The sequence below is a fragment of the Musca autumnalis genome, unplaced genomic scaffold (genome assembly GCF_047663935.1).
Source record: "Musca autumnalis isolate F117 unplaced genomic scaffold, ASM4766393v1 scaffold_3, whole genome shotgun sequence".
In the NCBI taxonomy this organism is placed as follows: Eukaryota; Metazoa; Arthropoda; class Insecta; order Diptera; family Muscidae; genus Musca; species Musca autumnalis.
In genome coordinates, this window is record NW_027411866.1 from 41,152,407 (window position 1) to 41,174,894 (window position 22,488).

The 22,488-nt window shown below is 35.1% G+C and overlaps 1 protein-coding gene across 2 annotated transcripts in view; it reads left to right on the forward strand.

Moving 5' to 3' along the window:
- The window catches only part of LOC141397008 (uncharacterized), a 224,807-nt gene that overhangs the window by 116,733 nt on the left and 85,586 nt on the right, over window positions 1-22,488 (forward strand). For both annotated transcript variants that reach the window (XM_073972778.1, XM_073972777.1), the window contains one exon: window positions 19,592-19,795. In XM_073972778.1, coding sequence (XP_073828879.1) covers window positions 19,592-19,795 — 204 coding nt within the window. The remainder of the gene's footprint in view (window positions 1-19,591; window positions 19,796-22,488) is intronic.

Consider the following 22,488-nt stretch of genomic DNA (forward strand, 5'->3'; position numbering starts at 1 on the left):
GGTTAAAAATTTAAACTAAAATTGCCAAATTACCGTAAATCGGGGGTACCGTTATATGGGGGCTGTACAAAAAGGTAAACCTATGTCCACAAGTTTTGTTATATAAGTTTATTGACACTTAAGAACCCTAAACGTCAAATTATAGATAAATCGGTCTGAAAATGTAGCTAAAATGTCAAAATACCGTAAATCGGGGGGTACCGCTATATGGGGGCTATACAAAAAGGTGGAACTATGTCCACAAGTTTTGTTATATAAGTTTATTGACACTTACCGTTACCGTTATATGGGGCCTGTACCTAAACGTGGACCGATATAGCCCATCATCGAACTTGACCTGCCTGCAAACAAAAGACGCATTTTGCCAAAATTTCAGCGTCCTATCTCCATTTTTGTGGATGCTAGAGTGATTACCACAGACGGACGGACTTACGGGCATGCACAGATCGACTCAGAATTTTACCCTGATCAAGAATATATATACTTTATAGTGTCGCAAATTAGTATTTCAATGCGTTACAAACGGAAAAACAAACTTAAAACATAACAATGGAAACTTTTTTTAAAAAATAATTTTTATGTTTTAGTAGCGTTTTTTTTTCGTGGAGTTCAAAGTACCCAAATTTTCATTAATTATATTGTATTTCAGTGTAAAATGTATGCTAATTAAGAAAGTGATGTAAAATAAATGGCAATCTTATATATAAAAACCCGAATTTAATGTTTGTTTATTAAACGGCGTTGGCAAATCAATGGAAACTTTTTGTTATTTGCGCAAGTACTAATATTTAACGGCTTATTTTCGTCCCATTTGTTGTTGTATTTTTGATATAGATTAGAAAGAGGATCGTTTGTTTACATTATCTTTCTTTGTGACATAGAAAAATAGACCAAAACATAACGAAAATTTAATATGCACCGTTATACAAAAATAACCACGTTTCGCGTGTTCGCTTAAGCAAAATAATGGCAAGAGTTACATTTTGTGAAGAAATAAAAACAAGAATTATTAATGATTTCAAAGCTGGTCTAAAACAGAAAGATATTTGTGAAAAATATTCTATGAATAAGTCAGTAATTTCAAAAATAATAAAAAAGTTTCGCGAGAAAGGAACGCTCGCCTGCGTACATTTGGGTGGTAGACCTCGTAAAACAACTCCAAGGGACTACAATTTAATTGTTAGAGAGTTTAAGAAACATCCTAAAATACTTCCTAGAGAAGTTATCAACAATCTCAAACTGCAAATAAGCTATCGAACAGTTCAACGGCGTGCCGATGAAGCTGGTCTTAAGTGTTATCGCCCAGCGAAGAAACCATTGATATCTGAAAAAATCGCAAAGCACGCATTCTTTTCGCAAACAACCACATAAATTGGTCTCGGCAGAAATGGAATACCATCCTTTTTTCTGACGAATCAAAATTTAATCTGAGAGGTTCCGACGGAAGAGTTTTTGTGAGGCGGCCTGTAGGGAAAAGTCTTGATGCCAAGTACACCAACAAAACAGTCAAGTTTGGAGGTGGCAATAATGGTGTGGGAATGCTTCTCAGGCATCGGAATGCGTCCAATCAATGTTGTACGAGACACTCTGAATGGAATTGGGTATAAACAAATCCTCAACAATATTATGCTGCCGTTTGCCGAAGAAAACATACCCTTAATCTGGAGGTTCCAGCACGATAATGAACCCAAACACACTTCCAGGGTCGTCAAGGAATGGCTAGAAGCTAATAATATTAACATTTTGAATTGGCCTGCCCAATCCCCAAATTTAAATCCAATAGAGAATCTGAGGGAAATAGTGGATCTGAAAATTAGGAACAAAAGTTATACCACCAAGCCCGATCTCATCCAGGCAGTCAATTCCGCGTGGGAAAGCATACCTATGGATAATTTAATCAACTCCATGCCGGCACGATGCAAAGCTGTACTTAAAAATAATGGATACCCTACAAAATATTAAGAACACCGCACCTGAGAATAAAATTTTTTTAAGTTTCCATTGTGTTGCCAAAGCCTCTTAAATGAATTCCGAGACCTTTTTATTTTATCTTTCAAACTTATTGGATTTATGAGAAAACTTCTATTTATTTTATTAAAGAAATGGTCAATATATTTAATTAAAATGATTTTGCATGTTTAATTTACAAAAATGTGCACAATTGGGAGTGAAAATTAGGGAAATATAAATTTCAGCTAAAGTTTCCATTGATATGTCCAGCACTGTATACCATCCATACTATGGTGGAGGGTATAAAAACTCATTTTTGAGTTATGCCACTCTTTGAGTAAATGAACGATATATTCTCGATCAGTAAAAAATTCTAAATCGGTATAACAATGTCCGTTCGTCTGTTGCAATACTTTAAATAGAGCTTTATAATTTGGCACATAAGTTTCTATTAATTACTCCTACGACGTCTGGTATTGGAAATGGACTATATCGGATCATGTTTTGATATAGCCGCCATAGAACTGTACCTCCCTATTTTCTGAATCTTCAACACACATTTGCAGATAATGTCGTATGTCAAACTGTCCTGAGTACGCTTAGGCTACAAACTGTCAAACTTACCAAGAAAAATTCCAAATGGCACCTGACGACACTGCATGTCGCATAGGTCAGAAAGTTTTCTAGTTCCCTCGTATATCATTTTATATAATATATATTTTTATTTCATATATCATATCAATTAAAAGTGTTTGTTCGGGATGTTAAATATTGAAAATATTTAAATGGAATAAAGGAAATATTTAAAAAAAAATATTTCATAGTATTTTTCCAAAAAAATTTATTTGGTTTGTGCGTAACATTTTTTGATTCATAACCCTAATGTACATGTAGTTCATATTGTTCTGTTATGCTCACAAGACTATAAGAACTACAGTGGAAATCATTAGATGAAACGGTAAACGACAATAATTCAAAATAACTGCATTATAAAAAGCAGCAAAACTTGAATGTGGTTTGTTTGGTTAGTCAATAAAACAAATCGTCAGCGGTAAAAATACTTCAACCAATAAAAAAAAAAATAATTCGACAAAATTGTTTTTCTTCGGACCCTCCGCCACAACTGTTGAACTTTTGTAGGGGTTGATCAGAGATATTTTTCGCTAAGGTACAGTTTAAGAGCTGTCTAAAGCTAGTTTTTATTTTTTTACTGTAGTTACTCCTGGTGATAATGTCTTTAGAGATATTATATTTTTCGTTCGGACACTCCATGCTTCCTGAAATTATTTTCCAAGATCTTTAAATTGACCAACTAAAATTACACGTGCGATAAATAAGAAGAGAATAAATCCCAAAAGAAAATCCACTTTGAAAATGGACTATGTTGACTGATTCCTTCACCATTTCATCGTTCTCTCCGCGCTATTTTCACTACATCTTATTTTATGCAAGTGCGCTTGTAATCTTTGGTGTCATGTAAGGATGCCTTTCAGTCTACTAATGTCAAAATTACTTGTTTTATTCAGGAAAACTTTATTCTCGAAAGGTTCCACTTTTCCCTAGTGAATAGGAATAATTCCGCTATTATTTCGGGTTAACATTTAGACATTGGTCTGGCACAGTTAAAATCCATTTTAAGAGCCGTTTTGCCCCACCTCCCCCCCCCCCCCCCCTACATATCATTCGGATTGTTTCTCTCAGAAGTGTTGTAATAGTCCAGTCAAAATAGACAAGCGTATAAGTAGGAAATAGCAAAAATTCCCAAAAAGATGAATTTTGGCGTAAAGCTAGGGTTTGCCATTAGAAGTAAAGTCCTAAAAGTCTTCATCGATCCCATGTGTGCAAACGAAGTTATTCAAGGTCAAAGGTCATTTTTGGAGGCCTTATTCAGTTTTTTTATTTTTCTCAAAAACGGGACCTATCAGAAATCGGATAAAATAAATGTTTTAAACTTAAAAATTGTCTACAAGAATGATCTTTATGACATTTCAATAGGAGTCACCATTCTTTAGATATCTCGATATTATTATCAAATTACACGTGTGAAGACCTAAGCCGCGTATGAACATCATGAGGCGACCAGTTAAAATAAGAACAGCATGTGCCAGGCATTTTCATAAGCTTTCAAACGATACCCACTTAAACCAGGTCTAAGCCGGTTTTAAATCTGGCCTTTCGGGTGAAATAACCGGCGAACCGGATCCGCCACCCATGAAAATTATATATTTCCGTAATCAGCGCGAAAAAAACCTACCTTTTGACAAAAAATCAGAAAAAATCGGAGAGTTTTCGTTGGCGTCGTTCACTTTTGGGCTTTCGATTACACATGTGGGGTAAATGGGCTATTTTTGCAAAAAAGGACTCCAACATGGAATAACTCTAATAAGCACGATCCGATTTTGTTGGATTTTTTTAAAAGATAGCTTTAATTTTGCTCTTCAAGGAAACATATATATTGTTTTGGGGAGGCAGACTCGGTTATTCCGGTTATTATAGGCCTTTCCACTGATTATGTGCGTATCTCCCTTATAACTGCATATAAATGCTGTGTTTTTTAGAACAGCTATCTATCTTTAACGGTTTCTGCTAATCTGTCTATAACGTACGCTAACACTGTGCAACATTTTTAATGTACTCTTGTGCAAACAATTTGAACTAGGTGTTTTTTGAAAGTTCAGAGCCAAACAACAAAAACCCTAGTTAGGTTTTGTTGTATCAGATCCAGCTTGGATTTCATGGTCCCATTTAAAGATGGCTAAATATTGGCTTTTTATTTTGAGGCTATATCTCTAAAACCAATGCGAATCTTCTTCTGACATCTGAAGCAAATTTGTAGATAAGGCCAAGAATAAAATATTTGGGGTACTAATGAACTCGAAAAACTACATTTATTGCCTTAAAATTTAAAAAAGGTTACTTGGTTCAACTTTCTATAGCTTAGCTGATACCGACCAGAATTCCAGAAGTTATGTAAAATATTCTAAATCTGATCGATTTTGCCCTAGAAGGAGTTGTTCTTATGTGGTCCGTTAAACACCTAAGTTCTACTAGATTAGGGCTACAATATTGCTAAAGACAGCAAGGCCATATTCCTATTCGTTTCTGAGCTAAAGGCCCGATAATTGCACAACAATTTAGTTTTAGCCCTGTTTAGATGAGGCTATAAAATCTAAACTGGATCTGACAGGACAAAACCCAGCTAGGGTTTTATAATTTATTGGTCTTCCACATTTTCCCAATCCTTCAATTTGAAGGACATAAAATCCTTATTTAGAATGTAAAATTATAACCCAATTTATTTCCTAAATTAAAAAAAGCAACAAAAAATACCCCAAAAGGACTTATGTAATATTTCCCTTTACACACACAATTAGAAATACTTACAAATGTGTTTGTTGTTGTTGGCTAGTTTTATATTCTGATCCCAAAACACTATCAAACTGATCATTAATCTTTTTACCACTAGCAGCAGCCAAAGCAATGGTAAGTGTAAAGGAACGCCAACATCATGGATGGCAATGCTATAACAATCCGACTAATTGTCACATAAGCACTCTAATGTCACAAGGAGGATACATTTTGCTTTCCGTTTTCGATTTCCAGTGGTAGTGCAAAAATACTGTCTGTCCCTTCCACCCAATCCTCTTTACCTACATTTGCAATGTATTTCTTACTGCGGTATTCAATGCCGCAATGTTGTGGCAGAAGTTTTTGCTGTGATTTATTATCTAATACATACGCACACACACACACATTTCTCATACCAACATAAGCACAATGTGGTTGAATAAAAAACGACAACGACTTGTAACCAAGGGCCAGTGACAATGGTAGTTTACTTTCCATTTGTCCTTTTGTATTCTCTTCTTTTTTCATTTAAATTGCTTGCTCTTCGTTTTTCTCCATTCACCCATAGGATTGTCTGTGCATTTGAAAGCCCTTTCTAATGGGACTTAAAATTTTTGCAACATAAGCTTTAAATTGTGGCGGGCACAGTTAAAAACAAGTCTGGTGTTTATGGCTTTTTGTTTCGTTATTTCATACGCTCGCATTTCAACCAGAATTAATATAAACAAAACTCGTTAAAAAGTTTTTTTGCACATTTTAAAATAAAAACCAGCAACAAAGAAAATATATGGAAAACTCTTCACAAAGAAAATAATCAAAATGAATTGAAATAATCTGCAGACACACCAACACTGAGAAATATGCTGACAATTTTGTTAATCTTTTACTTTTTGAATTTTTTAATATGAAAAACAAACAAGAATTTTCTTGATGAATTAGGAAAATTGACAAAGAAAGTAGTTGAGGTAATTAAAACATAGAGAAATAAAGTTTTATTTTTGAGACCATTTATATCAGCTCTCAGAAAAAAATTAAAAATTAGTATAGAGGGTGTATTAAGTTTGTTTTTCCGTGTGTAACGCATTGAAGTAATCACTTGCGACCCTATAGAGTATATATATTCTTCATCAGGATAAAATTCTGAGGCGATATAGCCAAGTCTGTCTGTTGTAATCACTCTAGCGTCCACAATAATTGAGCTAGAACGCAATATTTTTGTATTTGGTATTTTGAGTATTTAAACTACAATTTTAAACATAAATAACTGTAATTTGACATTTAAGGTTCTTAGTGCTCATAACACTCCACCAAAAATTGTCATCATAGGTCCCTTCATGTAATTGTACCTCCCGATTTTCGGTATTTTGAGGATTTTAACTACAATTTTTAACTGAATTTCTCCACCAAAAAATTTCAATATAGGTCCATGTTTTGATGTAGTCCCCATATAACGGTACCTCCCGATTTTGGGTATTTTGAAGGGTTTAGCTACAATTTTTAACCGAACTGTCTGTAATTTGGTATTTCATTTTTCTCTGTGGTCACGAAACTTTTCCAACAACATTCGTCTACATAGGTCAATGTTTTGATATAGCCCCAAATAACGGTACCTCTCGATTTTTCGTATTTCGGGGAATTCAGCTACAATTTTTAACCGAACTATCAACATAGGTCCACGTTTTGGTATAGCCCGCATATAACGGTACCTCCCGATTTTCGGTATTTTGAGGATTTTAGCTACAATTTTTAACTGAACTAGATGTAATTTGACACTTGGGGGTTATCAATAACTTCTTCTTCAACTTCTCCAACAAAAATAACTTCGGTGGAAAATATCCACAAACAAGAAACAAGGGGACTGTTGAGATCCAGTGGCGTGGATCGAAACTTGTCTTCCTTGCCTTACCCCTTGGCGAACAATGCCAAACTTTTTCCACTAATAAATTAGTTGTTTTAAAATAATAAAACAACAACAATGGGATTAAGCCAGACTATTTTGAAACAAGTGAGCCAAGGCTAAAGTCGGGTCGGGGCCGACTATGTGATACCCTACACCACTACCCCTGTGCATAATCTTTTGACTTGTAAAATTCAAAATATTAAAATTTGGATAGCTTAGCGCTTTTGCTCTGAATGTTTTCATTAATACAGGTAAATTTTGTTGAAACGCATTTAAGTGCAACGTCAGTACAACTGAAATAAAACAAGTAAAAAGTCGTTAAGTTCGGCCGGGCCGAACTTTTTATACCCTCCACCATAAAATAGTCTTAATTAAAATGGAATAATTAGGGTCCTTTCAAAATTTTAGGTCGAACTTCCGCTTTATGGCGTGATGAAGTTTTGGCAAGAGACCCTGTAAGCCATCATGAATTAGCATTATATCTTTGTTTGTTGTTTTTGTAGAGCACTTAAGCAACAGTGAACAAAGATATAACGCTAATTCCTGATGGCTCACAAGGTCTCTAACAAAAAGTTCATCACGCCATAATGCGGAAGTTCGACTCACGGCGGATCTGTCCTTCGGGGTTCATAATATACACACCAAGGCCTTTCTTCCCCAAGATGAATTTTCCGTGCCCCAGACTTTCACCTCCATTTTGTTGCACAGTGTTATCTAATCCCATCTAAAAAAATGTGTTCAGCTAGGTGAAAGGTACCACCTACGGGGCTATATCAAAGAGTCAAGCTATCTTTAAATTTTTTGTCGGAAAAGCTTTATAGCTGCAGGAAACTTCAAGAGTCAAATTGAGGGTAGTTTCATCAAAACAATGAAGATCCGCAAAAATGGACCCATGTTGACGAATTTTACTGAAGAAATTTCGGGACCACTGAAAATTCCCGAAAATCGGGAGGTACAGTTATATGGGGGGATATACATACCAACACATGGACCTATATTGACGATTATTTTTTAATAGACAAAATTGTAGCTAAAATTCTCAAAATACCGATCATTACAGCTAGTTTGGTTAAAAATTGCAACTAAAATTCTGAAAATACCGAAAATCGGGAGATACCGTTATAAGGGGGCTATACCAAAACATGGACCTATGTTGACCATGTTTCGTAGGAGATGTTTTATGACCACTGAGAGCTTCAAATGTCAAATTACAGATATTTCGGGAGGTACCGATATATGGGGGCTATACCAAAACATGAACCTATGTTGACGATGTTTGGTGAAGATGTTTCATGACCACTGAGAACCTCAAATGGCAAATTACAGCTAGTTCGGTTAAAAATTGTAGCTAAAATTCTCAAAATACCGAAAATCGGGAGGTACCGATATATGGGGGCTAGACTAAAACATGGACCTATGTTGACGATGTTTCGTGGAGAGGTTTCATGACCACTGAGAACCTCAAATGTCAAATAACAGCTAGTTCGGTTAAAAATTTTAGCTAAAATTCTCCAAATACCGAAAATCGGGTGGTACCGATATATGGGGGGTTATACCAACACCTGGACCTATGTTGACGATGTCTCGTGGAGAAATTTCATGATCACTATGAACCTCAAATGTTAAATTACAGCTAGTTCGGTTAAAAATTGTAACTAAAATGCTCAATATATCGAAAATATGGAGGTACGGTTATAAGGGGGCCATACCAAAACATAGACCTATGTCGACGATGTTTGGTGGAGATGTTTCATGACCACTGAGAACTTCAAATGTCAAATTGCAGATAGTTCGTTTACAAATTGTGGCTAAAATTCTCAAAATACCGAAAATCGGGAGGTACCGTTATTAGGGGCGCTATACCAAAACAAGGAACTATTTTGACGATGTTTGGTGGAGATATTTCATGACCACTGAGAACTTCAAATGTCAAATTACAGATATTTCGGTTAAAAACTGTAGCTAAAATTCTCAAAATACCGAAAATCGGGAGGTACCGATATATGGGGGCTATACCAAAACATGAACCTATGTTGACGATGTTTGGTGAAGATGTTTCATGACCACTGAGAACCTCAAATGGCAAATTACAGCTAGTTCGGTTAAAAATTGTAGCTAAAATTCTCAAAATACCGAAAATCGGGAGGTACCGATATATGGGGGCTAGACTAAAACATGGACCTATGCCCATATCCTTTGGGATATAAGTTTGTTGATTACTAGGAACCCTAAGTGCCAAATTATAGCTAATTCGGTCTGCAAATGTGGCGAAGATCGTCAAAAAACCTCAAATCCGGAGGTACCGTTATATGGGTGCTATACCAAAGAGTGGACCCATATAGCCCTCTTGACCTGCCTATGGAAAAAAGACCCTCGGGTACAAAATTTCAGCACTTTATCTCAATTATTGCGGACGCTAGAGTGATTACAACAGACGGACAGACGGACGTGGCTAGATCGTCTTAGAATTTTATCCTGATCAAGAATATATATACTTTATAGGGTCGCAAATGATTAGTTCGATGTGTTACAAACGGAATGACAAACTTAATATACCCTCCATACTATGGTGGAGGGTATAAAAATGGAAAAGTGGGACGTACGCAAACCATCAATAGGCTTCTTTCTCTGTTGGACCCCCAAAATTTCGTGAGGATCCGATCAAAATTCCGACCTGTAGTGTGATTGCACAAAAAATGAATAAATGCGATATCTCCGTTATTTAGCCATCTACGCCAACCTGTTGTACATCATTGAAAAGATGGGACTTTCTACTTTCATAGTCAGACTTTGCTTTTAGAAAGTCCCCAACCAAAGCTGTGATATTTGTCATTATTATTAAAATTGCAAATATTAAAAGTTGTGTGCGATATCTTCGTTGTTTGACCACCTACCACAACCTCCTTTACATCGTTTGAAAGGTGATATTTTCAACTTTCATTAGCAAGCTTTTTTTGGTATACCCCTTATGTAAGCTGAGATATTTGCTTTGGAAAAAAACGTTGACCTTTTCTCCAAATCAGTTTTTTTGCCCATTCCGACTCCTAAATATTATCCGACCATCACCAAAAATAGGGTTCTTCCCCTCCGGGACCTTCATCAACACCCAAAATTTAGTGACGATCCGATCAAAATTGCGACCTGTAGCGTGATTACAATGTTTAGATGGACAGACGGACGGACACACATAGCCAGATCGACTCAGCTAGTCGAGACAATCATTTTGGTATATATAAGTATGGGTCTACGACCATTATTTCGATGCGTTACAAACGTTTTGGGCAAAACCAACTTATAATACCCTCCCCACATAGTGGTGTAGGGTATAAAAACAAAATTGTATTAGCTATCCCAATAAAAAATGACGCCACCAATGTTCGATATTATATATTATTTTAAGTTCCTGCAGGCGCGAAATATCCCCACCAAAAATTGTAGACGTAGGTCCATGACTTGGTGTAGCCCGTATATAACGATCAACCCGATTTTCGATATTTTTAGGATTTCACCTTCTATTTTTAACCGAACTACCTGTAATTCGTTATTTCAAGTTCTCAGCGGTCACAATACTTCTACACCAGCACTTGTTAACATAGGTTCATGTTTGAATATAGCCCCCATATAACGGTACCTCTCGATTTTCGTTTTTTTTTATGATCTTTGCTACAATTGACGTAATTTCACATTTAAGGTTCCGAGTGGTCACAAAACTTCTACACCAAAAATTGTCAAAATAAGTCCACAATTTGGTTTAAGCTCCATATAAAGGTGCCACCCGATTGAAAACATTTTAGCTACATTTTCTGACCTAATTTATACTTTGGGCTTATCTGGTCATAAAATATCTCCACCGAAAATTGTGGACAGAAAAGTGAGCTAATTATTCCATTTTAGTTCAGAGTTATACCAGTCTTACGCACTTTACTTTTCTTTACGGATAAGTACATGCTTTTTCAGATACTGGCCTAAAATCTCCAACAAATGCTGCGGGCACCAACTAAATATTGGACCATCATGACAAGTAAATTTATACCAAAACAAGAAAGAAAAGGGTTTTATACCCTCCACCACGAACTGTATTGAAGTGAATAGGAACAATTAGTTTTATTTCGTTTATGAAAGTACTAAACATATTTCAGGAGTAGTACATATATCTCAACTGATAATACTCCCTTTAAAACAGTTAATATGGGGCGACATTTTTGTTCTTTCCAAAACACGGACCAATCTTTATAATTTTCTGCATTGAGCGAAGTACATAAAATTGGGCAAAATCGACTAGAGCTAACCGTGGATATTCTGGATTTGGATAGTTAACAACATCGGGAGCGCCGTTCTATGGAGGCTGTATAAAACGTTAACCTGTACCGATAAATTTCTGGAGGAAAGTTTCGTAACTCTAGCGAAGACAAAATACCAACTTTCAGTTATACTTCCTTGTGGCTAAAACTTTCAAAATACCGAAAATTGGGAGGATCTTTCTATGGGAACATGGAACAATACCGTATATTTTCAGGTTGGAAGTGTACCACCAACGGAGATTAAATATTAAATTTCATCCGTTTCGATGGGATATTGATGACACAACCTTAAAATACCGAAAATCGAAAAGTACACTTCTATGGGATTATTTGAAGAAAAGGCCACAACTTTCAAGATACCGTAAATCGGAAGGTTCGGTTCTATGGGGTACTTGAGGACGTCGACCTATACCGGCACATTTCGGCTGGAATGTTTCATACCTCTATCAAAAACTTAATACCAAATATCAGGTATTTTGGTGGAGAACGAGCTATATGTAGAAAATCGGGAGGTGCCGTTCTATGGGGGCTATATGAAGACATGGACCTACACCCACAAACTTCAGGTGGAAAGTTGTATACCCTCAACGAAGACTAAGTACCATCTTGCAGCCATTTCCGTGTTATAATGAGGCAAAAACCTTCAATATACCGAACATTGGGATTTACCGTTCTATGGGAGTACCCCCCAAAACATGCACGTATACCGGCAAAGGAAATTTTTGTAGCCCGGAAAAAGACTAAATACCAAATTTCAGCCACTTCGGTGGAATAATGAGGCTAAAACCTCCAAAATACCGAAAATCGGGCGATGCCGTTCTATGGGAGCTATATGAAGACGTTGACCTATACCGACCTATTTCAAGTGGAAAGTTTTATACCCACAACGAAACAATTTTAGCCATTTCGGTGTTATAATGAGGCTAAACCCTTCAAAACTGGTAGTATAGTATAGCTAAAACCTTCAAAAATACCGACAATTGGGAGATATTGTCCTATGGGGACTATATGAGGCCGTGTGACCTATACCGGCAAATTCTATATAGAATGTTTTATACCCCAAGTGAAGACTAACCACCAAATTTCAGCCATTTCGGTGGAATATTAAGGCCACAACCTTTAAAATACCGAAAATCGGGAGGTACCGTTCTATGGGGGCTATATGAAGGCGTAGACCTATACCGACAAATTTCATATGGAATATTTTGTACCCCAAATGAAGACTAACCACCAAATTTCAGCCATTTCGGTGGAATATTGAGGCCACAGCCTTCAAAATACCGAAAATCGGGAGGTACCGTCCTATGGGGGCTATATGAAGGCGTGGACCTACATAAACATTTTATGGTAGAAATATTATATAGGAGAAAGTTTTATACACCCAACGAAGACTAAATACCAAATTTCAGCCATTTCGCTGCGATAATGAGGCTTAAACCTTCAAAATAGCGAAAATCGGGAGATATCGTCCTATGGGGTCTATAACAAAACCTTGACCTACATAAACATTTTATGGTAGAAATATTTCTTAGCCTGTGGAAACACAAAATACAAACTTACCACCGATTCTGTGGTCAAATGGGACTAATACATTCAACATATCTTAAAGTGACGAGTACTATATATGGGGCGTTATATGGGGGCTCTACCAAAACGTGGTCCTATATAAACAAACTTTGGTAGAAATGTTTTTTAGCATCTGGAGACACAAAATACCAAATTACCACCAATTCGGTGCTCAAATGGGACTAATACCTTCAAAATACCTTAAAATGACGCGTACTATATATGGGGCGTTATATGTGGGCTATACCAAAACGTGGACCTATGTAAACATTTTATGGTAGATATATTTCTTAGCCTCTTGAAACGCAAAATGCAACGTTACAACCGACTCTGTGGTCAAATGGGACTAATACATTCAAAATATCTTAAAATGACGCATACTACATATGGGGGCTATACCAAAACGTGGACCTATATAAACAACATTTGGTAGAAATATTTTTTAGCCTCTGGAGACACCAAATACCAAATTACTGGATGGTGGACCTACATAGCCCGCTTTCAATACCAAAAGTCCTACATACATATAATGGACGGACATGGCTATATCGATGTAGAATTGCACGCTGATCAAGAATATATATAGTTTGTGGGGTCTATAATGAGTATTTCGAGTAGTCACAAACGGAATGACAAACTTAATATACCCCCCATCCTATGGTGGAGGGTATAAAAAAATATATATATAACCATCCGCTCCATCTAATACCCATAAGTGCTGTACCTCTTGTCCGCTTCCAATATATACGTCCCAGTCTCATTGCCCAAGCTTTCCGAAACCCATGAACATTTAATATTTAATGATCACAGTTTATAACAGCTGGCATACACTTTAATAAAATATGAACAAAACTTTTCAACTTTGCAGTAAATAAATTTCAATTCACTTTCAACCAAAAGAAAAAAAGAGCAGTAACACCTCCATTAATAAAATTGACGTTAGTCTGCCTGTCTGTTTGCTTCCGCTAACATTTTATAATGGGTTTTTTTGATTTTTTTCCATTCTTTGTTAACTGAAAAAAGTTTGTTTATTTTTTTTGGTTTCTCTTTATTTGTTGCTTGGTTTTCGTTTTGTTGTCGTCCTTTCAAACATTTGGTGAATATAGAATTTCATTGGTTGGTCGGTGGCAAAGAGAAAATTGATACGAAAATACAAATTCTGATTGTTTAACTTTTTCGATTTTTTTATTTTTCATTTTGCCGTATTCACTTTGAAAACCTTTGCACACAAACATGCTTGCAACACTTCTGGACAATTGAATTCATTTTCATGTACACTCACACATACAGACACGCGAAACAAACAAGTTAAGAGGAATTGGTTATGTGTCAGTATATAGTAGAGTATATCTGTTTGAAAAAGTAAAGAAGAGAAAACCCCAATATGTAATGGATATGAGTTGTGTTGAGTGGTTGGAATGTGCTTCTGAGTTTTTTTTATTTTTAAAAGTGAACATTTTCTGGGGAATTTGAGATCAATAGCTTAAAAAATACTGTAAAAATAGCAATATTCCTACAAAATGCGTTTAGAAAATATTCCCAGCACAAAAAATGGAATCGATCGAATTACAAACAAGTAAGAAAGTATCAGTCAGCTGAGCCGACAGAGATATACCCTCAGCCTGTGCAAATTGAAACACTTTTTTCACCAAAAAACTTATGTGTTTAGTGGGTTTCAAAATTTTGGTCGTATGAACCGACAAAAATGTTGATTAGGATTAAAGTTAAAAAATTTGGAGGAAAAGGTACTTAAAGGAATGGACCGACATAGACCATGGGGGTGCCATAGGGAGTTTTTACACCCTACGGGCTGTTTTCTGAAGAAGTATGGACTTGCCCCTGAAACAACTTTTACCATCGTGATTGAGGCAGCGAATGTAAGTTGCTTCAACAAAAATCAAAGTGATTCAATAGCAGGACTTAAAGTGAACTTATCAAAAATCTTGTGTGGGAGGTACGGGATGGAGTGGACAAATATAGTCCATATTCGAACCTGATCTATATCTGGTAGACATTATGAGAATGTGTAAAGTATGGACCAAATCGGTCACTCCCATCAAGAGTTATCGTGCGCACAATTTTTCCGAATATTTTTGAACGATTCGAGAGCAGGTCCTAAACTGAACTTTTCCGAAATTTTGTGTGGGTGGTACCCGAAGGAGTTTACCGATTGAGTCCATATTGGAACCTCATTTAAGTCTGGTAGAAATTTCATAATGTGCAAAGTATGGACCAAATCGATTGCTCCCTTCAAGAGTTATCGTACGCACAAATTTTCCGAACATTTTCGAACTTTTGTGGGGGAGGTACCAGAAGGAGTGGACCGATATAATCAATCTTTGAACTTGAACTAAGTAAAGGAAATACATAACAGACTTTAATAAAAGAAAAACTGAATGAAATAAATTATAAAAAATCTAACTTTTAAAAAGAAAAAAATTATAGAGAAATATCGTTGAACGCTTCTTCTTAGTTGTGAAATAAAACACATTTTCTTCAAAGTTGAAATCATCTGCGGGAAATCGACATCTGGAATCAAATGATTATATAATGTAATAAATAGGTACATCCGTATTTCAAATATACATATGTATGTATGTATATGAAAAATGTATTGATGTAATTACCAATATTAAATGCGATTTCTTCCTTGTCCAATAAAATATTTCCATTCACCTTTTTGATTCAATTACACTATGCAACACTGAAAATGCAAACAACTTCTAGTATGCATTTTTTGAAAGTACATATTTAAACTACAAAAACCCTAGTAGGGTTTTGTCCTCTTAGATCCAGTTCGGATTTTATGGCCTCATCTAAACTGGGCTAAATCTACACTTTTTTGAATTTATCAGGCCTTTATCTCAGAAACGAATAGGAATTTGGCCTTACTGTCTTTAGCAATATTGTAGCCCTAAACTACACCTTTTTCAAATGTAATTCGAATCATTTTAGTTGTAATTCGTAACATTTCATTTGTAATTCGATTATTCTATTTGTAATTCGTAACATTTTATTTGTAATTCGAGAATTCCAGTTGTAATTCGAATTATTTCATTTGTAATTCGTATTATTATATTTGTAATTCGAATTATTCCATTTGAAATTCGAATTATTCCATTTGTAATTCGAATTATTCTATTTGTAATTCGAATTTATTTATTTGTAATTCGAATTGTTTTATTTGAAATTCGAATTATTCCATTTGTAATTCGAATTATTCCATTTGAAATTCGAATTATTCTATTTGTAATTCGAATTATTCCATTTGTAATTCGAATTATTCCTGTTGAAATTATAACTGTAAAAGGTGTAGTAGAACTTATCTTTTAAAAAAAAAACCAGATAAGAAAAACTCCATCTCGGGCATCAAAATCTATAAAATGTAAAAAATTTTACATAATTGCTGAAATTCTGGTCAGTATCGGCTAAACTATTGGGAGTTGAACCAAGTAACCTTTTGCAAAAATCTTCCAAATAAAGTTCTTAGCAATTCTTTAGAACATTCTGAAACTCTAAAATGCTTACTTCATGTTGTTTCAGCGATATTTTGCATCATATCTTTTACAACACGTATTTCAAACACAGTTCACACCAACAGTTTATTCTCGCATTTCGGATTTCCCCACATTATTGACATTTTTATTAAATCGTCGTTGAAAAATGTACTGAAAACAACGGCAAAGAGGCATTTTACAACAACGACATGTTCTGAAGAGTTGTGTATTACATTCCAGCGAATATTTTTCCAAAAGAAAATATTCAGAAAGAATTAACGGTTTTGGAGATACGGTGCGAAATGTATAAAAATTGTGGAATTTTTGCATATATTTTGAAATTTGAGGCAATAAATATAGTTTTTCGAGTTCATTATTTCTCCAAATATTTTATTCTTGTCCTTGACTACAAATTTGCTTCAGAGGTCAGAAGAAGATTCGCATTGGTTTCAGAGATATAGCCCCGAATTGCTTTAAAAACTCAATATTTAACCATGTTCAGATGGGGCCATAAAATCCGAGCTGGATCTGACACAACAAAACCCAAATAGGGTTTCTTGTCGTTTGGGTCTGTACTTTCAAAAAATCCTCACTTCGAATTGTTTGCACAAGATCACCTTACAAATGTTGCACAGTGTTATAAAATGTATTGGACACTTAATTTGCTAAAAAGCACAATTTCTTTAAGACAAGACAAAACACTGATTTATTCACTCACTTTACCGTCTTTACTCAGCAATGTTCTCTAGAACACTGATGAAAAAGACCAACATAAATTATACAATTTTTTTTCTTTTCCTCTTCGCTTGCTACGTTGGCTAACAACAAAGCACGAAACACACGTGTTTTACGCATTACACCATGTACACAGCTCTTTATTATAAACCATCATTCCGCAGCTGCTAGAGCCCTGTTGTTACTCTCTTTGACAAAAATCCTCTCCACCCATAAAACATATGTTCTAACATAAAAAAATATGTTGGTACCCAAACATATTAAATTGGGATATGTTACAAAATGTTGCAAACATATATTTGTTTGAACACAATCAAATTATGTTTGGATCCAAACATATTTCTAACATATATTTTTCTGCGTGCACCAACCCTCAAAATTTCGTGACGATGCGATCAAAATTGCGCCCTGTAGCGTGGTTACAAACTTTAGATGGATAGACGGACGGACACGCATAGCCATATCGACTCAGCTCGGCGAGACATTCATTTTGGTATATATAAGTATGGGTCTACGACCATTCTTTAGATGCGTTACAAACATGTTGGCTAAAACCAACTTGTGTACAGTATCCGCCCCACATAATGGTGAACTTCAACTTTTGTGAGGGTGGTATCCATATTCGAACTTGATCTAAATTTCGACCAATTCTGTTGATGCGTTCGAGAATTATTGTGTACCAGCCAAACATATACACGCACACGACTAAATTGAAAAACCCTAGAACAGTTTACTAAGCCGATTTTATTTCAACGAAAAATCGAAAACGATTTTTATCTAATTTGCCAAAATCAAGAGATTGAAAAGTCGTTTAAGGCAAAAATCGAAAAGTCTCAACGTCGAATTTAGCTTTCGATTACAATACCTATAAATATTTATTTGACAGTGTTTAAAGCAGCAGAGACCTAGGCACACAATGAAACTGCTTGTGTGGATACAGCTGCATACAAACTTCAGACCAGGTAGAATAAACAGACCAGGTAGAATAATATTAATTTCTATGAAGGCTGTACTATTCCCGTACTATTCTTTAACTTTAGCTACCCGAATTAAGTAAATGTTCCATTGGGTTTATAGTCCTATTACCCTCTTTGTCCAACCTTTTTCTTTTTAATCTCTAAAGATATGAAGGACATCCCATTTTACTACAAAATTCATTAAAATGTACAAACACACTTTCATTTGTCACAAAATACTTTCAAATGGTTGGTTATAATCCCACTTTCTACCCACTCCAAGGATACAAAGTCGAGGGTATATTTAAAGTCCCCAAGTGAAATGGTACGTAACAAAGGGAAGGCAAGTTATGGAATTAGGGGGGACAAGGACAAAAGGACATTTATCAAATGCTTAACTCTGTATGAATGAATGTGACATCCATGTATACACATGGATGTATGTATGCACACACATACTTACTGTTATAAACCAGAACAGATTTTTGTGTTGTGCTGCCTGTAACCAACTGCATGAATAAAGTGACAAGTGGAATAAATCAAGGGAAAGAAATGCTAACAACTAACTGTCATTTAAGTTATGAAGATACAAAAGCTGTAGAGGAATTAAGAAACAAATGCTTATATTATTCTAGTTAATCTATGGGGATTCAATGAAAGAGTTGACAATTAATTGCAAAGATTAGCTAGAATTGTTTACAGAAAAATGCAAGAGAGAAATGACTAAAAATGACAAGCGATATAAATTTGTGTGTGGGCGTAAGTGTCAGTAAGAGCATATAAATTGGTATTATAACGAAGTGAATAATTTTAACAATAAATCGAGCAAATTATTGTGAAAATTTATTGAAAAGTAGTGTAATTATTGTGGATTAAAAACTGATCACAAAATTGTGGGTGTTCGAAGTGGTTTTCTATGTTTCCATAATTTTCAATTGCTGCGAAAATGTGTATGTAAATCGGCTTTTTAATATTTTATTTCGATTTTTGGTGATATTTGAAATGTCTACTAAGGCTGTAAGTTCGATAATAGCCACCCTATTATGAATCCTTCTCGCAACCGACAGTGAACTGCTTCGCTTTTTTGTCATAATATTAATAATGAAGCCATAAAAATTTGGGTCACATCATAACATTTCTCTTTATTATTTTATAAAGCAGAAAATCCTTACAAAATTAAATTATTTTTAACTTAACTTGTGACTTTTTATTAAAGAAAAAAAAAGTTCGAAAATGTACACAAAAAACGTTTTTCCATTATCTCTTTTTTCTTTTACTCAATAATGTAAATCTAATTTTTCTTTTAAAACCTCTCCTTACCTCTTCTTTTCCACACAGATCTACATCGTCACACAAAGATGAATTCGGTACACAGCGTGTCTACAAGAAAACTTCACCGAATTGCGTGCTCACTTTATATTTGCCGTCACGTGAGATAACGTTATCCGGTAACACGCCATCCATATTGCGTGGCATTGTTTACGTGGATCCCAAAGCCATTCAAGGATATCGTGTCTATGCCCAATTGACGCTGACATTTCGGTAAGTAAGATGAAGGGAAACATGAAAAAGATATGAATTTGTTGTCTTGCAGTGAGAAAAGTAAAGTCATAATATATTTTGTTTGTGTGATGAAAGGTAATTTAATTTACAGCAATGGAAATCATGATGAAATGAAGATAGACTTACTTGGTTTCATTTTGAAGGAATTGTTATGTAAGTTGAAATGTTATTTAATTTGGGACTGATTTAATGTGGGAAAGATTTGGTTTAATATTGAAGCATGGAGCACGTTTATACTGCCGTTTACTATCAGGATTATGGATCTAACTTAATTTGGTTTGACATAAAACTCCAACCAAATCAAGATAGAACCATTAAAGGCCAGTATTGGCAAGACAATAGCAAAAATACAAACCTTTTTCACAAATACATTTATAAATTTTTAAGTATGTACTAGGGTGGGGCGATTTGTGTGGAAGGAAAAAAACCTTAATGAGCCCTTCGCGTTTCTGATTCCTGGGATTGAACTGAGCAAAAAAGTCTACTGGACCATATATCTACCGTGAAAATCGAGCCTCCCGATTTTGACTTTAAGTTTTTTATTGACGTTTTTTGGATATTTTGGCATATAACAGCCAAACCATTGAGATTTTCGATCCAACACAAAGACAAACATTGTAGCCAAGACAGTAATTGAAAACTCTCTAATACATCGCAAAAACATTGGAACGCTCCTTCAGACAGTTTTGGCCTTAAGAATGTGCAAAGTTTTCGGAAAATGTCGATAAATGACATTGTGCTACAAAATTTGACCCGAAAAATATTCAAGTGTTCTGATGCAAAATTATATCGTGTTGGGATCCATGGACAACGACAATGCCTTTATTTCGTTTGGGTCACTTCGTTTTATTTTTTTATAACGGTAAAAGTAGTGAAAATCTGAGTTTCTTACATTTTCAAATTTAAACGGACATATCTTATTTTTTCCACAACGGATTTCTTTTGATCCTTCTTCCTTTTAAAGGGGTGAATAATGTCTTTTGAATAAGCTATTATTGTTTCAAATCGGTCAACAAATGGCTAAGTTATAGTGGTTTATGTCTGAAAAAACCCCACAAAAAACCTATAAAGGAATTTCTCATAATTTTCAAAATAAATATTGAACAAAACAAAAAAACATTATATTTTTGAAAATTATGAGAAATTCCTTTATAGGTTTTTTGTGGGGTTTTTTCAGACATAAACCACTATAACTTAGCCATTTGTTGACCGATTTGAAACAATAATAGCTTATTCAAAAGACATTATTCACCCCTTTAAAAGGAAGAAGGATCAAAAGAAATCCGTTGTGGAAAAAATAAGATATGTCCGTTTAAATTTGAAAATGTAAGAAACTCAGATTTTCACTACTTTTACCGTTATAAAAAAATAAAACGAAGTGACCCAAACGAAATAAAGGCATTGTCGTTGTCCATGGATCCCAACACGATATAATTTTGCATCAGAACACTTGAATATTTTTCGGGTCAAATTTTGTAGCACAATGTCATTTATCGACATTTTCCGAAAACTTTGCACATTCTTAAGGCCAAAACTGTCTGAAGGAGCGTTCCAATGTTTTTGCGATGTATTAGAGAGTTTTCAATTACTGTCTTGGCTACAATGTTTGTCTTTGTGTTGGATCGAAAATCTTAATGGTTTGGCTGTTATATGCCAAAATATCCAAAAAACGTCAATAAAAAACTTAAAGTCAAAATCGGGAGGCTCGATTTTCACGGTAGATATATGGTCCAGTAGACTTTTTTGCTCAGTTCAACCCCAGGAATCAGAAACGCGAAGGGCCCATTAAGGTTTTCAAATCGCCCCGGCCTAGTATGTACCCAGCAAACCAATCGTACCGACTTCGTAACGAAATCGGAACAAAATGTCGGACGTATCGTCCGAAATCGTAACGATATCTTAACGAAAGTTGTATGAAGTGGTTGACATAATTTCGGAACAAAATGTCGCAGCGACATCGGATCGATTTCGTTCCGATTTCGTAACGAAATCTGAAGAAAATCCTTAAGAAATTCGGAAAGGAAATTTCTATCCGACATTCGTTCCGAAATCTGAACGAAATCGGTACAAAATCTGAACTATTTCCTCTCCGAAAAATCGTTTAGAAATCGGAACGAAATCTGAACGATTTTGCTTCCGAAATTGTTCAGACGTGTCGGACATCAGACATTTGGTTTGGTTTTGAAAAGTATGAATGTATTGGTGAAAATGGTTTGCAACTTAGCTATTGTCTTGCCAATATTGTCTGTGTGTAAACGCCTAGTAAATATACTCTATAAGTTATATCAAATCGATTGCGATACATAAAATATGTAACGAACCTCTCCACATTTCATATCCTTCTCCGTAATAAGAGCTTACGTTTAATACGCTCTAGTATCCAGTGAAAATCTAAATTGGTAATTTAATATATTTTTAGGTGCCGTGACATAACTCCCAACGGACATAACTACCAAAACGATTTTGGGATCTATGTCCGACCCCCCTTAGCGCACATAAGTTCCAATGGGAGTTATGTCCGTTTCTAAAATTTAAGTGATTTTTACAAAAAAAAAAAAAAAAAAAAAAAAAAATGCGCCATTTTTTACAAAAATATTTTCATAATTTTAGAAGATAAAAAATTGTTATAAAAACATTCAACTACATTCTGAAAAACTAAAAGCGCCTTGTTT